The following is a 16,640-nucleotide window of genomic DNA, read 5'->3' on the forward strand; positions in this document are numbered from 1 at the left end:
CGCGGTGTATGATTTTTTTTTGCATTGCTGGAGCTGGGGTGGGCACAGCCTCCGCATGATGCAACCGGCCCGTGGGCCAACAGTTTGACACCCCTGATTTAGAGAGGATCTCCATACTTGTGCCCCCAAGACAGCTTGGCCTGGAATAATGAATGAGTTGAATTCCAATACATGCAAAGAACATCATAAAACTGAAAGTTGACTTAGGACTTCAAAGATTAACTGTAAAATTAAAATCTCCCTTGAACAGAGTTCAACTCCCAGTGACATTATAGAGGTCCCTGTAGCTTTCTTGGAGATCACCTGGAAGCGATCCTTATGGTCTTCTGGGAAGGCTTTGGAATTTCCTGGTCTTTCCTGGTTGTCCTCTATTCAAGGGTCAACCTGCTCCTTCCCTGTTTAGCTGGCCAAGATGACTCAAGGTCGCTTGGTCTGCCACTGAGCTGGGCTGCATCCAGAAGCAAATAAGTGAGCAAGACAGGGAGTCACTAAGACAACATACACAAAATATTGGCCATTCACCGTTCAGAAAGATGGCTTCTGATTCGAAGCAAAAGATGTTGGACAAGTGTGCAGAGAAGTCTAAGAAGAAGAGCTGGTCAATGTCTCACTGAGGCTATAGACTTATATTCAGCCCATCCCATGGTGCAGTTCAACAGCAGCAGCAACAGCAACATCTTATCCCATTCCTTCTGCTTATCTATTTATTTACATTTATTTAGAGCCATGGTGGCGCAGTGGTTAGAAAGCAGTATTGCAACTCTGCTCACATTGCCAGCAGTTCGACTCACTCAGTCCTGACTGGGCTCAAGGTTGACTCAGCTTTCCATCCTTCCGAGATCGGTAAAATGAGGACCCAGATTTTGGGGGGCAATAATGCTTACTCTGTAAACTGCTCCAAGAGGGCTGCAAAGCACTGTGAAGTGGTATATAAGTCTAAGGGCTATTACTATTGCTATTTGTTTGTTTGTTTGTTCATTCATTTAATTTCTATAGCTGCCAATCTCAGCAAATGATTCTGGGCAGCTCACGATTCAAAACAAACATTACAATTAAAATCTTAAAAACGTTTTAAAACCATAAAAGCAGTAAAAAAAACCCCACCACCCATTAAAACAATGTAAACATTAAAGTGTCTAATTCGAAGTAGCTACAAAGCAAGATGTTTGGTCTGTTCACAATATAGTCAGGAGGCCGGGCCCTTGGCACATGTAGTGCCCCAGGCTTGGGAGCATAGCCAGGTTTTTAAAGATTTATGGAAGGCTAATACGGTTGGGGCCATCCTAATCTCCAAAGGGAGGATGTCCCACAGAGCAGGAGCTGCTGCAGAAAAAGCTCACCTTCTAGTCCCCGTCAGCTGATATTTTTTGGCTGACGGGATCTGCAGCATGCCCTATCAGTAGTTGGACAGGCAGAAACTCTGGGAAAAAAAGGTGATTCCTCTGGTAATCTGATCCCAAGCCATGTAGAGCTTTATAGGTGACTACCAGGACCTTGAATTACACCAATGGTAACCAGTGCAGCTGTTCCCTTCTCTTGTCTGGGATACCCTGTTAATTGGCCTGCTGTTATCTGACTGCAATTAAATCCCCCAGACACCACCAAAGACTATAGAGAGGAGGAAAAGGAAATTGAAAATAAAAGATGTGTATCCTCAAATGAGGCCATCAGATGTGGTGCTGTTTGCTTAGCAGGGATGCTACACACAGCCATTTTCCCCAGATTTTTCTCATATTTTATGGCAATTAACAATCAAGATGATAGCTATAAGATTGGACCGGAACCATCCAGATGTCCACTAGATGGGGGCAAAGATATTTTAAATCCTTTTTTACTCTCTAGTGGTCACCAAGAGTTTTTTGCAAGCCAAATCATGCAAATAATAAAGGCCAATATCTTCATTACCAAAGAGCCCAGTCTAGTAGAGCAGCTAAGCCATCAGACTACAAACTGGGAGATCATGAGTTCTAGTCCTGCCTTCTGTGTGAAGTCATCTAAGTAACCTTGGGACAGTCCCTCTCTCTCAGCCCTAGAAAAGAGGCAATAACAAACCACTTGCAAAATATGTTGCCATGAAAACTGCAAAGGCTTGTCCAGGCAGTTGCCAGGAGTCCACACTGACTCCAAGACATTCCCAAAAATAAAAGTCTTTATAGCAGTCTCATAATTCCTGAGGTCAAGTTGATGCTTCTCATTATAGACATTTTTAGCCTGATAAGACAACAGTCACTTCACATGACTCTGGGACACTGGCCGTCATAAATATGAATCAGTTGCCAAGCATCTGCATGTAAATCACAACATTCCAGCTGATTGGCGCTTCTTCAGGGCTCAGCAGAAGCACCAGGATCAGCGCTGAGCTCTGGCTGGAGCCTGACACTGATCCTGGCGCTTCCACTGAGCCCTGACAGCCCTGCAGCTCCAGCCATCTCTTGCCCAGGCTTGTGCGGTGCTGCCACCGGTTCAACTCATTCCCCTCCCCCGCTACCACTTTTCTAGGATGGTCGCGTACCACCTGCCAGATGCCAATGTACCACAGGTGGTACCCGTACCACTGGTTGAAAAGCCCTGCATTAGTTTATGGCAATAAAACCTTAGGAATCCGGCAGCACCTTTCTGACTAATTTTATTAGAAGACGTAAGCTTTTGTGACCTATGAAATGTTGCAGATCGAACCAGTGCTTAGAGCAGTGTTTCTCAACCTTGACAATTTTAAGGCATGTGGACTTCAACTCCCAGAATTCCACAGCCAGCATTGCTGGCTGTGGAATTCTGGGAGTTGAAGTCCACATGCCTTAAAATTGTCAAGGTTGAGAAACACTGGCTTAGAGAATCCCTTCACCCTCCAACACTTTCTCTGACTTTTGCTGCTGCATTAAATCAATATCTCATTCCGCTGAAATTATACGTTCAGCTGAAGTCTGATGAGATTGAATTAGGGCGAGATGATGGAGAAGAGAAGCTGCTTGATGCAATCAAATAGAGTTCTGTTGGCAGTACTAACTTCGTTGAAAAAAAAATATGGCTCAGCTAAGGCAGAGTTCCCCAATCTTTCTGGCTTTGTGGACCGGTCAGAACGGAAGTGGTGGGTGAGCGCCCGCACTTGTCTGCTGCTCGTGCATGTGGGGATGCATGTGTGCACTCATCCACCACTTCCAAAGCCCGATTTTGAAGGGCTCAAAGCCCAGTAGTGGGCCGTGGCCTGGGGTTTGGAGACCCCTGAGCTAAGGAAAGCACATCCACCAAGGAAGGTGCCTATTTAGCATTGCAATCTCAAATTAATTCCCTCCCCTCAGTTCTTGCCTTCTGCTAGGGCAGTGTTTCTCAACCTTGACAATTTTAAGGCATGTGGACTTCAACTCCCAGAATTCCACAGCCAGCAATTGCTGGCTGTGGAATTCTGGGAGTTGAAGTCCACATGCCTTAAAATTGTCAAGGTTGAGAAACACTGTGCTAGGGGTACAGGTACTTCTAAGATCTGGCTCCCCAAAGCCTAGTTGGATTGTTCAATTCATTCAGACAAGACCCCCATCAGAGGGTTTCCATTGCTTCTCAACATCAGTTGCGGCCCCGGCCTAGCCTCACAACGGTGGCATTGCCCATCTATTTTGCTTGATTGATTTATATAGGAAGGATGCATGTATGCAAGGAGGGATTCTGCACAGGAAAGTTTCTTGGTGAAAATTAGATTTATACATGGGAAGGGAGGGAGGGAGGGAGGGGGGAGGGAGGAGGAAAGGAAAGGAAAGGAAAGGAAAGGAAGGAAGGAAGGAAGGAAGGAAGGAAGGAAGGAAGGAAGGAAGGAAGGAAGGAAGGAAGAGGGGTGTTGTTGCTGAATATGATAAGACTATCTTGAAAGCCTAACAGTGTTTCTTTCTATCCCCTTTCATACCCCTTTCAAGCCAGAGTTATTTTGGGTTTCTTTCTCATACCCTCCTGTTTCCCAGGATAGGGTATAGAGTTTTTTCCCTCTTTCAATGGCTCGTGGCCTGGTTCAAAGTTATCCCCATATTCCTGTACATGTTTCTATGTGATTGTTTTTCCTTCCTTCCTTCCTTCCTTCCTTCCTTCCTTCCTTCCTTCCTTCCTTCCTTCCTTCCTTCCTTCCTTCCTTCCTCCTTCCTTCCTCCCTTCCTCCCTCCCTCCCTCCCTCCCTCCCTTATTTCCTTACTTCCTCATCTGGGAGATCTTACTATCTTTTATTTTGTTCCTTATTGTATTTTTTAAAAAAATATTTGTACTTGTAAGTTGCCCAAAGTCATTGGGAGTCAGGCAGCACACACATTTTAATGATGACGATGATGATAGAAGGAGGAGGAGGAGAAGGAAAAGAAGAAGAAGAAGAAGAAGAAGAAGAAGAAGAAGAAGAAGAAGAAGAAGAAGAAGAAGAAGAAGAAGAAGAAGAAGAAGAAGAAGAAGAAGAAGAAGAAGAAGAAGAAGGAGGAGGAGGAGGAGGAGGTTGGGATTTGAGGACTCATGGTCCCTTAAAATCTAGGATTGACTGATCTTATTCACATCCTTTCAAACTTTCCAGAGTGGTTAAAATGGTGCAACCCTCAATTTCCATGTGAGCATCCCTCTGTAAGGCATTAGTTTTGTCCCAATAGAATATTTGTAACTCGTGGTTGAAATGAAGGGTTTTTGTTGCTCTCTAAACCTGGTTGTTTTCTTACCGACATCTCATTACCCAATTAGATAACATCTTCAGTACATTTTGTCCTCTTGGAAATCCAATCCGTTGGGAAGGCATCAAGTATGGTAAGCCTCGTTAAGGTTGACCTTTGACCTGAACTCCTGAGTTTCCTCTCCCTGTCTTTTTAGGGGTGATCTTCCCCTACCACCCTCGCTTGGGGCGCTACACATTGAATTTCCATGAAGCACAGAAGGCCTGTCTAGAGCAGGATGGCATTCTGGCGTCCTACGACCAGTTGCATGAAGCCTGGCTGGATGGACTGGATTGGTGCAACGCTGGGTGGCTGGAAGATGGTTCTGTCCAGTATCCCATCTCCAAGGCCCGGGATGAATGTGGACGAAAGGACACCCCAGTTGGTGTGAGGAACTACGGCTACCGGCACAAAGACCGTGAGCGTTACGATGCCTTCTGTTTTACCTCAAATCTGAACGGTAAGGCCAGATTTTAGGCCCTGTGTGCACCTTGTGTAAACATGCCTTTTCTTGCTTGCATTCTCTCTCAGGGGACAGCCATTTTGGTGGATATCATAGAGTCATAGGGTGGGAAAGGACTTTGGAGGTCTTCCAGTCCCACCCCCTATCCAAGGCAGGAGTCCTTATACCAGGGGTCCCCAACTCTGGCAATGTTAAGACTTGTGGACTTCAACTCCCAGAATTCCTCAGCCAGCAAAGCTGCTAAGGTTGAGGATCCCTGCCTTATACCATCCTGGGCAAATGGTTATCTAATCTTTTCTTAAAAATCTTCAGTGATGGAGCACCCACAACTCTGAGAGGCAAGCTGTTCCATTGATTCATCGTTCTCCCTGTCAGGAAATTCCTCCTTACAGGTAGTCCTCAACTTATGGCCATAACTGAGCCCAAAATTTCTGTTGCCAAGCAAGACAGTTTTGCCCCATTTTACAGTCTTTCTTGCCAGAGATATTAAGTGAATCACTGCAGTAGTCAAGTTAGTAACATGGTGGTAAAGCGAATCTGGCTTCCACATTGACCTTGCTCGTGGGAAGGTAATAATAATAATAATAATAATAATAATGATGATGATGATGATGATGATGATGTTGGAAGGGACCTTGGAGGTTATCTAGTCCAACCTCCTGCTCAGGCAGGAAACCCTATACCATTTTGGACAAATGGCTGTCCAGTCTCTTCTTAAAAACTTCCAGTGTTGGAGCATTCACCGCTTCTGGAGGCAGGTTGTTCCACTGGTTAATTGTTCCAACTGTCAGGAAATTTCACTTTAGTTCTAGGTTGCTTCTCTCCTTCGTTAGTTTCCATCCGTTGCTTCTTGTCCTGCCTTCAGGTGCTTTGGAGAACAGCTTGACTCCCTCTTCTTTGGGGCAGCCCCTGAGATAGTGGAACACTGCCATCATGTCCCCCTCGTCCTTCTCTTCATTAAACTAGACATACCCAATTCCAGCAACCGTTCCTTATATGTTTTAGTCTCCAGTCCCCTGATCATCTTTGTTACTCTTCTCTGTACTCTTTCTAGAGTCTCAACAAAAGTAACAAAAGATGATCACAGGATCCTCGAAAATTGCCACCGTCATCAATCTGAGCCAGTTGCCTAACATCTGAATTATTATCATGTGACCATCGGGATGCTGCAATGGGCATAAGTGTGAAAAACAGTATAAGTCACTTTTTCAGTGCTGTTGTAACTTTGAACGGTCACTAAATGAAATATCTGTATTTCCTGGTTGAATCTCCTTCTTCTTGTGAATTTTTGTTTTCAAAGAAAACCAAGAGGCCGTCCAAAAAATGTGGATGGGCTTTGAAGCTTCAGCAGATTGTGACTCACATAATTAAGAGAAGCGTTAAGAGGAAAAGCTGCAAAATAAATAAACAAATCATAATAATGTTATGCAAGGAAAGATTGTACGCTGTGGTCCCTTTGCATAATTGATACAGGTCATGAAACCCCTCTTGGCTTGCCAAATGGATCATGAAGAGATGCCTCTGGCTTCGGTCATAGAGCAAAACCGCTTTGCCACATGGATAAATGCTTTCACCCTTCTGGTTTGGATGTTTATTGCTCTCTGCCATGATCCCTGAACTGTACCGTGGGAATCCTGGATCATTTGTGGGCAGCTGTTCTCAACCGTGGAACCATAAGGCTGGTCCGATTTTTAGAGCAAGCAGTAGTTGAGCAGCAGTGAATTAAGCTGTCTGAGCCATAAAAACTGCAATTAGAGGAAGAAAGAGGGCGAGGGAACGAGTTCTTGATCTTAACCATGGAAAACCAGCAAGCCACAGCTTGTCTGTGCAAGTTCATCAGAAAACGGGATGTGGTCTCTGTATGCCTATAATCTATAATAGCTGGGGCTATTTTAATGATGTTTTTGTGCTAGGAGAAAGTATTTCTGTTCCTTTAAGGCAGTTTTTCTCACGCTTGGCAACTTGAAGATGTCTGGACTTCATCGGCAATTTCATATGCTGGCTGGGGAATTCTGGGAGTTGAAGTCCAGACATCTTCAAGTTGCCAAGCTTGAGAAACACTGTTCTAAAGTGGATCATCCTCTTTTTGCAGCCAAGTTCTCCTACTTACATAGGAGCTATTGAAGGCAAGTAGACCCTCTGAAAAACATGGAAAATGTATTTATTTATTTCATTAAACTTATTTATTCATTTATTTCATTAAAGCCACCCTCTCCAGCAGACTTCCAAAGAGATTAGGGATTAAAGTATAGTAGGTAGAACAAGGGTCCAGATGAGGGTGTTGCTCTTTTGAGTTCCATTCTAATTATTTCTTTTTGGGGTATACTGATAAAATGTTGCAATGGAGCACTTTTTTTTCTCTCTGATGATGTTATGCCTCTTTCAGGTTTCCTGTTTTACCAGTGTTCAGGAATGCACACATTCTTCTATCAAACACAGTACACGTGAGCTGCAAAAAATAACATTGTGTGAGATGATAGACAGACAGACAGACAGACATAGATAGATATGATAGATGACAGATAGATAGGTGATAGATAGATGGATAGATAGATGGATAGATAGATAGATAGATAGATAGATAGATAGATAGATAGATAGATAGATAGATAGAAGTAGAAAGATAGGTAGATAGATGATAGATGATAATAATAATAACATTAATAATATTAATAATAATAATAATAAAGTTAGAAGGGACCTTGGAGGTCATCTAGTCCAACCCCCTGCTCAGGCAGGAAACCATATACCATTTCAGACAAATGTCTGTCCAGTCTCTTCTTAAAAACTTCCAGTGTTGGAGCATTCACCGCTTCTGGAGGCAGGTTGTTCCATTGGTTAATTGTTCTAACTGTCAGGAAGTTTCTCCTTAGTTCTAGGTTGTTTCTCTCCTTGATTAGTTTCCATCTGTTGCTTCTTGTCCTGCCTTCAGGCGCCTTGGAAAATAGCTTGACTCCCTCTTCTTTGTGGCAGCCCCTGAGATATTGGGGCTATCATGTCCCCCCTCATCCTTCTCTTCATTAAACTAGACATACCCAATTCCAGCAGCCTTTCCTTATATGCTTTGGCCTCCAGTCCCCTAATCATCTTTGTTGCTCTTCTCTGTACTCTTTCTAGAGTCTCAACATATTTTTTACATCGTGGTGACCAAAACTAGATGCAGTATTCCAAGTGTGGCCTTACCAAAGCATTGTAAAGTGGTATTAATACTTCACGTGATCTTGATTCTATCCCTCTGTTAATGCAGCCCAGCACTATGCTGGCCTTTTTGGCAGCTGCAGCACACTGCTGGCTCATATTTAAGTGATTGTCCACTAGGATAGATAGATGATCTATAGATAGATAGATAGATAGATAGATAGATAGATAGATAGATAGATATTTCTTTGGCCTGTACTAGATCACTAATTAGCATATATGCACTAAAATAATGCAAAAAAGAGAGCTCAGGATATATTGTTGCGTCAAGATTTTGGTGTAGTGCTTTGCTGATATCCAAAAGCCTACGGACACCCTAATAAAACAGTGCGCAGAAAGAATCTTAGTATAAACTGAAGATATTCTTTCACTCTTTGTGCGTGTGTGCATGTGTGCATGTGTGTATGTGTGTGTGAGGGGGGGGAGAGAAAAAGAGAACAGATGGTAATGTTGAACCCCACCCCCCACCCCAAATCCTGCCACAACACTGGGAAGGCTGGAAGGAAAGAAAAGAAAATTGCAGTAAAGTGGATGGACTCAGTTACAGCAGTGATGGGTGCCCCCACTCTTAGAACAGCTGAAGAACCGCTTTAGGGACAGATCATCATGGAGAGAATCCATCTATTGTGGTTCTCAAAGAATCAAGACTGACTTGATGGAGATAATTAATCAATGTGCTGGACCATAATTTTCTACAGTTCTGGTGGGTTTATGTTTTCCAGAGCTTTTAATGGATGGTCCACTTTTAGTACAGACAACACAGCACAGGGAAAGTTAATTTATTAGTCAGTGCAAGAAAATGAAACAGACCTCAGCTGGTTCCCACAAATCATAGTAACACATTTAAGAGAAAGCTTGGGCCATTTCTGGCAGTTTATGAGCTCGCTCCTCTGGGCTTCGTGTCCCACGAGGGACACACACACACACACACACACACAAAGGTGGTAGTTATACTTGGAGTTGGCAAGATGATGGAAGACTCTGATGGGATTTGTCCCGAGAAGTGTAAATTACTTTTTCTCAGGGGGATCTGAGCAGGGGGCACCGGAGGTTTCATGTGTGCAATCATGGGCCAGCTAAGTAGCAGCAGATCAGCCTTGGAACGAAGTGCCTTCATCAGCTCAATCCATCTTTGCATGGGAGGCATTTAATCTCCTGTTGTTCGCTTTGATTATGTCAAGGAAAGTGTCTCTGTGTGTCTGTGTGTCTGTGTGTGTCAGTGTGAGTGGGTAGGTGGCAAAGAATGAGATATATCCGGGGAATAAGATTCTTTTTCAAAAAAAGAAAAGAAGAAGTAGGGGTGACATGATAGCAGTATTCCAGTATTTGAGGGGCTGCCACAAAGAAGGGGGGGGGTCACGTTACCCTCCAAAATACCAGAGGGCAGGACAAGACACAATGGTTGGAAACTGACCAAAGAAAGAAACAACCTGGAATTAAGGAGGAACTTTTTAACAGTGAGGACAATTAATCAGTGGAACAGCTTGCTACAAAAGTTTGAAAACCGGTCATAAGTCACTTTTTTCAGGGATGTAACGTAGAACAGTCACTACGCGATTGGCAGTTGAGTCAGGAACTACTTGTATATCCCAAGAAAAAAGATTCTGATCAAGAACAGAAGAAGTAGGAACACACCAGGCATTGCAACCTGAGAAAACTGACTGTACAGAAACTGGGGAGGCTGTGAGGCTGCAGCAGACTGAGGGTGCATCTCCTTTCTGCATTAGTCTTTCTTTGTGCTACATTTGACCTCTGTACAGTTAAAAGGGTAGGAGAGAGAAGAGAAACTGCAGAGGAAAAACTTGCAAGAAACCACCGCAGGAAGATTAGCAGGGGAGGAAAATGCAGCGAGTCCTCAACTTATAACCAGTCATTTCATGACCATTCCAAGTAATGATATTTTGGGCTACTAAGGACATGGATGTGAAGTTGCTATGGCCAGGGCATCTCTGGGGTCACCTGACCGAACTTGAGGCACTTGGCAATATGATAGAGAGGCATTTGCAGCTTCCTGCAGCCACACGACTGTGTTTCACACCATTGTCCCAAACTGTCTGAGCTGTGGCAAAACCATGCCAGAGTAAACAATGGGTTTGCTTAACTATTTTGCTTAATGCTCTTATTCAGCTGCTTTATGACCGTTTGGTTAATGACTGCCACAAAAATTGCCATAAAATAGGTTTGGGCATTTGACCACCATGTGGCTTGATTGCAGTGTGCAGTGTCTTTATATTTCAGGAACAAGTGGCCCAAGAGGGCCACAAAAGCATCCTACAATTTTTATAATTTTCAAGCTCCTTCCATTAGACTAGTGTTTCTCAACTATAGCAACTTTAAGATGGGTGGACTTCAACTCCCAGCCAGCCATGCTGAAGCTCCTTCCATTAGACTAGTGCAGAGATCTTCAAACTTGGCCCTTTTATGACTTGTGGACTTCAGCTCCCAGAATTCATCAGTCAGGCACGTTGGCTGAGGAATTCTGGGAGTCGAAGTCCACAAGTCATAAAAGGGCCAGGTTTGAAGACCCCTGGATTAGCGTTTCTCAACTATAACTTTAAGATGGTTGGACTTCAACTCCCAGAATTCCCCAGCCAGCCCTGCTGAAGCTCCTTCCATTAGACTAGTGTTTCTCAACTTTAGCAACTTCAAGATGGGTGGACTTGACCTGTACTGGCTGGGGAATTCTGGGAGTTGACGTCCAGCTGCCTTATAGTTGCCAAGGTTGTGAAACACTGTGATAGCTGAGGGGGGAGGGGGGAGGGGTTGGGTTTCTGAGAAACAGCTGCAGCTCTTTAAGGGTGTGGAATTCCAATTTGCACCTTTCAGCCACTCCTGATCCAACTCGCAGCTTCACACTAGATCCCTGGAGGTGCTGCAGGCTCATATCGCATCTTGCCTATTTGGATGATGCCAGCAAGGCTTAACAGCTGAGATGCTCCCCTGTGTGTTGGATGCATGCCCAGGCTAGGTTCATTTTCTGCCCGCTGCGTTGCTTTTGCTTGGCACTGACGCTTTGCCAAATTTAAACGTTTCCCAAGCAAATAAGACAGGTTTTCTTTCAGAAACAAAAAATAGAATGGCTGCAAGTGTCTTTGTTTCTTGTGACTGTCACTGACAACTTTGTCCCTCAATGCCTTCTCACCTTTTCACTGTTCTTTGACTCTGGGTATCTTCAGTTGACTGTCCTCTGGATATAGGTAGTCCTTGACTTATGACAGTAACAGAGCCTTCCCATTATGGTCATAGGTCATGATGGCCCTAAAGCAGGTCACCAACATGACCATCCCGATGTTATGACCTGCTTTATTGAAGCAGTTGTTAAATGAACCCATTGTTCGCCCGTGGCATTTTTGCCAAAAATCAGAAGAAAATGCTGCTTTTAGGCAACAAATAATAAATTGTGTGTAAGGACCCACCCCACTTTGCATCTTAAGAAGACAGAACTCTTGGAATAGTTCTTCCAACAGGAATCCTTTATTAAGAGAAAATGGTTGCAGGCATGCTAGACAGGACTTGGGGTCCAAGCTCTCCCATTCAAGGTTTTAAGGGGTTCCCCAGTAGTCCCACCCAATCAACCCCCCTTCCAGTGATAGTTTCAAGTATCACAATTCCACCTCCTTTCTTCTTTCTTCCGTCTGGATGGAGACTTCAGATACTACATGAAAGGCAATTACCCTTCTTTGATATGTTAACGCTTAGAGGTTACAATAAACACACATTCAGCTCTTTGAAGTGTAAAGAAGGAAGTGAGGGCCATAAAGCCCCTTTGCTCTCCCCCTTCTCTCCCTCTTATGGCAGAATCCAGAGAAGGCAGAATTGGGAGTTTCTATATTTGATAATTTAAAGATGAAATATAATTGGATTCTGACATCCGGCCCCTCTTAACAATAAGAGAGATCCACCTGAAAGAAAACGCAAGTAAAAATTTTAGTTAGGCTTGTTAGGATACTCTGTGTGAAACTTCTTCAATAGCTTCGGGGCTCTGACATGACGTTTATGGACCCACTCATTTTGTGAGGGAGGGAGGTGTTTCCAGGCAACTAGGTACTGAGTTGCTCCATGATATCTCCTAGAGTCAAGGACTTCCTTTATTTCGAAGTGTTGTTCACCCTCCACCATGATTGGAGGTGGTGGGGGGGGGATTTTTGGCCGTAGAGGTGACTGATGCTCTCTTTTCAGCAAGCTGCAATGAAAAATTGGGTGTATTTGCCTGAGATTTTTGGGTAACTCTAATTCTACTGTTACTGGATTTATGATTCTTTTAATTGGAAAAGGTCCTATGTATTTTGGTCCAAGTTTTTTACAGGGCTGTAGGGACTTTAGGTATTTTGTAGATAAGTACACCATCTCTCCTATAATGAATGGTGTAGGCTCAACCCTTTTTTTATCGGCTTGTGTTTTGTAAGCCTGCCTAGCTTCATCTAGTGCTTTTCTGACTATTGGCCAGGTGTTTTGTAATTTTTCCATCCATTCTTTCAGCGAGGGGATCGTTGGTTCGTTTGGGGTTAATTCTGGCATGGGGTTGAAACTTTGACCGGTGGCTATTTGAAAAGGAGTGTAACCTGTGCTGGAGTGGACTGCATTATTGTAGGCAACTTCTGCAAAGGGGAGTAAGTCCGCCCACTCGGTCTGCTGGAAACTAAGAAAACATCTTAAATATTGCTTAAGTACTGAGTTCATTTTTTCAGCCCCCCCATTTCCTTGAGGGTGGTGGCTAGATGTCAGTCCCTGAGTGGTTCCTAAGAGGGATAAAAATTCCTTCCAAAATTCAGACGTAAATTGCACCCCCCTGTCAGAGATGATGCGTTGGGGTGCCCCATGCAATCTGTAAATGTGTTGGATGAAAAGTTTTGCTAAGGCTTTTGCAGTGGGAATCTTTGGCAAGGGATAAAGTGCACCTGTTTGGAAAACAAGTCCGTGACCGTCCAGACCACAGTATTCCCATTGCTTTCTGGCAATTCCACTATAAAATCCATGGCTATTTCTCTCCAGGGGGCTGAGGGACTTGCCACTGTTTGCAATAGTCCTGGCACTTTCCCTTGCAACCTCTTTGCCGTGGCACATTTTGGACAACTGGCTATATAACTTTCAATGTCCTTTTTCATGGATGGCCACCAAAATTGCCGTTTAATTAAATGTAAAGTTTTTACAAATCCAAAATGCCCTGCTGATTTTGTGTCATGGCAAAGGTGCATGAAAGTTACTCTTTGAGTTGTTGGTATATATAACTTTTCCCCTATCCAAGGCAACCCGTCTTTCATTGTGCACACATTTTTGTTTTTCTGGAACCAATCATCTGTTTCCAAACTTTTTCTGAATTCAATTCCAGTTTGGCTGTCCAGTTGTGGTTTTAATTTGGCTTGGGTTCTTGTGGTTACTGGTGCTGCCAGTTGTGACTCTGCCATTATTGGTCTAGAGTCTGTGGTTCGTGCGCTGTTATATTGGGGCATGCGAGATAGTGCATCTGCCAGGAAGTTCTTTCTTCCTGGTAAATGTTTGAGCTTAAATTGGAATTGGTGAAAATGCTGGGACCAGCGGGCTTGTTTGGGATTGAGTTTCCTGGAAGTTTTCAGGGCTTCCAAATTTTTGTGATCAGTCCACACCTGGAAGGGGATTTTGTTGCCTTCCAGGAACTGTCGCCATGTGAGTAATGCCCAACGTATCCCATAAGCCTCCTTCTCCCATACAGGCCAGCGCTGTTCTGTTTCCGTGAGTTTCTTGGATGTATATGCACAGGGTTGCAATACTGCATCATCATTTTCTTGTAATAGCACAGCCCCCACTGCCACATCACTTGCATCTGCCTGTATTATGAAGGGTTTGTCCATGTCTGGGTGCCTTAGTACTGGTTCGGCAGAAAAAAGTCTCTTTAGTCTCTCAAACGCTGCTTGGCACTCCATTGTCCATGTTAGTGGCTGGCTAGGTTTTACTGAGGATGTTCCCTTCGTTTTTAGTAAGTTAGTGAGGGGCAAGGCTATCTGTGCAAATGAGGGGATGAATTGGCGGTAAAAATTTGCAAAGCCCAGGAAACTTTGTAGTTGCTTTCTTGTGCGGGGTGGTGCCCATTCTAATACTGCTCTGACCTTCTCTGGGTCCATTTCAATGCCCTGTGGGGATATGCGATAGCCTAGGTAGTCTATCCTTTCCTGGTGGAATTCGCATTTTGAGAGTTTGGCATATAGGTGAGCGGCTCGCAGCTTCTTTAAAACCGCTCTGACAAGTTTGACGTGTTCTTCTTTTGTTTCGGTAAAGATAAGAATGTCGTCCAAGTAAACAAGGACCCCCTTAAACAGGTGCTCCCTTAGAACGTCATTGATTAGTTGCATAAAGACTGCAGGGCCCCCTTGTAATCCAAATGGCAAGACTTTGAATTGATAGCACCCCATGGGGCAGTTAAATGCAGTCTTCCATTCGTCCCCTTCCTTGATTCTCACTCGATAGTAAGCTTCCCTTAAGTCTAGTTTAGAAAAAATTTTCCCTTTCGATAGGTGTGACAGCATGTCTTTCATGAGGGGCAGCGGGTATAGGTTGCTTTCACTGATTGTATTCAGGGCCCTATAATCCACGCATAAACGTAAAGAGCCATCCTTCTTCTCTCTAAAAAGGACCGGGGCAGCCACTTTAGGCTTGGCTGGCTCAATGAAACCTCTCTCCAGGTTTTTTTTTATAAATCTTTCCATTTCCTCCTTCTCCTTTGGGCTCATGGAGTATAATCTGGGCTTCGGGAGTTTTGCCCCAGGCTTGAATTCAATGGTACAGTCTGTGGGTCGGTGGGGGGGAAGCTCATTCGCCCTCTCCTCACTGAAGACTTCAGCAAGGTCCCTATATTCCTCTGGTATTTCTGTTAATCTTTTTTCCTCTCCTATGGATGCTTTTTCTATTCTTGATTCTGGTAGCCTCTCTTGGGGTTTTAAGTCCATAGGGTCCCCCTTCGGGAATTTGATTTCTGTCGTCCTCCAATTTACCCAGGGGTTCCATTTTTTCAACCATTCCATCCCTAGAATCATTGGGCATTCCATACCTGGGGTCACCACAAACGTTAAGTCCTCTTCATGGTTGCCCAGGGAGAGGTGTATTGGCAGAGTGGCTAGGGTAGCTGGCACCCCCCCTGCTATGGATCCATCTAGCTGGCCAAATGAGATTGGTTGTTCCAGTCTCCTGGATGGGATGCCCAGATTCCCCACTAGTGTTGGGCTAATGAGGCAGCGGGTGCAGCCAGAGTCTATTAAGGCTTTCACCTTCACAGCTTCGGGCATGGGGGGGATTAATATAGTCACTGTTTTGAAGATGGGTGTGATGCGTCCACTTACCAGGGGTTCGCCTTCCGAGCTGTCATCTGAGGCATCCACCGTCCCTGTGGTGTAGGCTGGAGTTCTTTCCCCTTGGTGAGCAGAGGTGGGGTTTTCTGCAATTTCCATCATTTTCATGGCTGTTTCTTTTGGCTTAGCTGAATACCCTCTGGGTTTGTTGATTGGGGATCTGTCTGGGTTGTGCTGGGGGGCCTTTGAGCGGCATTCTACAGCTCGATGCCCTTCTCTTCCGCACTTGAAACACCCCATCTGCTTCTTGGCTGTATCCGATGATTTCACCGGTTGGTGTGTCAGCTCAGGCGGGGGGCGGCTCCATTGTTTTCCTCGGCGATGCCTCTTCAATATGTCGATCTCTGCTTCCTCTGCCAAGACGTACCATTCCTCAAGTCGATGTGGGTCTCCTCGGGGCAGGCAAGCATCATATAGATCATAGTTTAGTCCGTCTTTGAAACGGCCAAGGAGGATGTCTTCTGGCCAATTCAGTTTGCTGGCAATGGCTCGGAATTCTTGTGTATACTCAGCCACTGGGCGTTTGCCCTGCCTCATCGTTGTTATTCTTTCACGGGCTTTGCGATCAGCCAGGGGGTCTTCAAATCGTCTTCTCAACGAGGACATGAAACGGTTGAAGTTACTGAGTTCTGGGGCATTGGAGTCATGCAGGTTCACCACCCAATCTGCAGCTGGTCCATCCAGGGCAGATTGCACGATCCGGATGCGGGCTTTGTCGCTGGGGATGTCCTGCCCATATTCCTCCATGTAGCTGAGGACTTGGGTTAGGAAAAACCCCAAGCGTGTTGGCTCCCCTTTGAATTTCACCTCCAACGGTGGACGTCTTGGAATGGATCGGTGCCTCCATTGTGGGTGGTAGTGTCTTCCGTCCAGATTTCCATCTGTGGTCCGGTAGGGGGTGGGAGCTCCTGGATCAGTAAATGTCCCTGGGGTTGCAGGTTCCACGTCCCCCTCGGTGTCTCTCCCTTTGTGGCTCCAGGAACTGGGGCGGGCGTA

General features: G+C 44.8%; 1 protein-coding gene across 1 annotated transcript in view; it reads left to right on the top strand.

The window, feature by feature from the left end:
* HAPLN4 (hyaluronan and proteoglycan link protein 4) overlaps window positions 1–16,640 on the top strand; it is a 34,181-nt gene that overhangs the window by 12,741 nt on the left and 4,800 nt on the right. The window contains exon 4 of the mRNA XM_039333005.1: window positions 4,822–5,124. Within this exon, the coding sequence (XP_039188939.1) occupies window positions 4,822–5,124 (303 nt within the window). The remainder of the gene's footprint in view (window positions 1–4,821; window positions 5,125–16,640) is intronic.

Source organism: Crotalus tigris, unplaced genomic scaffold (assembly GCF_016545835.1).
Source record: "Crotalus tigris isolate CLP2741 ecotype Arizona unplaced genomic scaffold, ASM1654583v1 scf7180000024471.848039, whole genome shotgun sequence".
Lineage (NCBI taxonomy): Eukaryota > Metazoa > Chordata > Lepidosauria > Squamata > Viperidae > Crotalus > Crotalus tigris.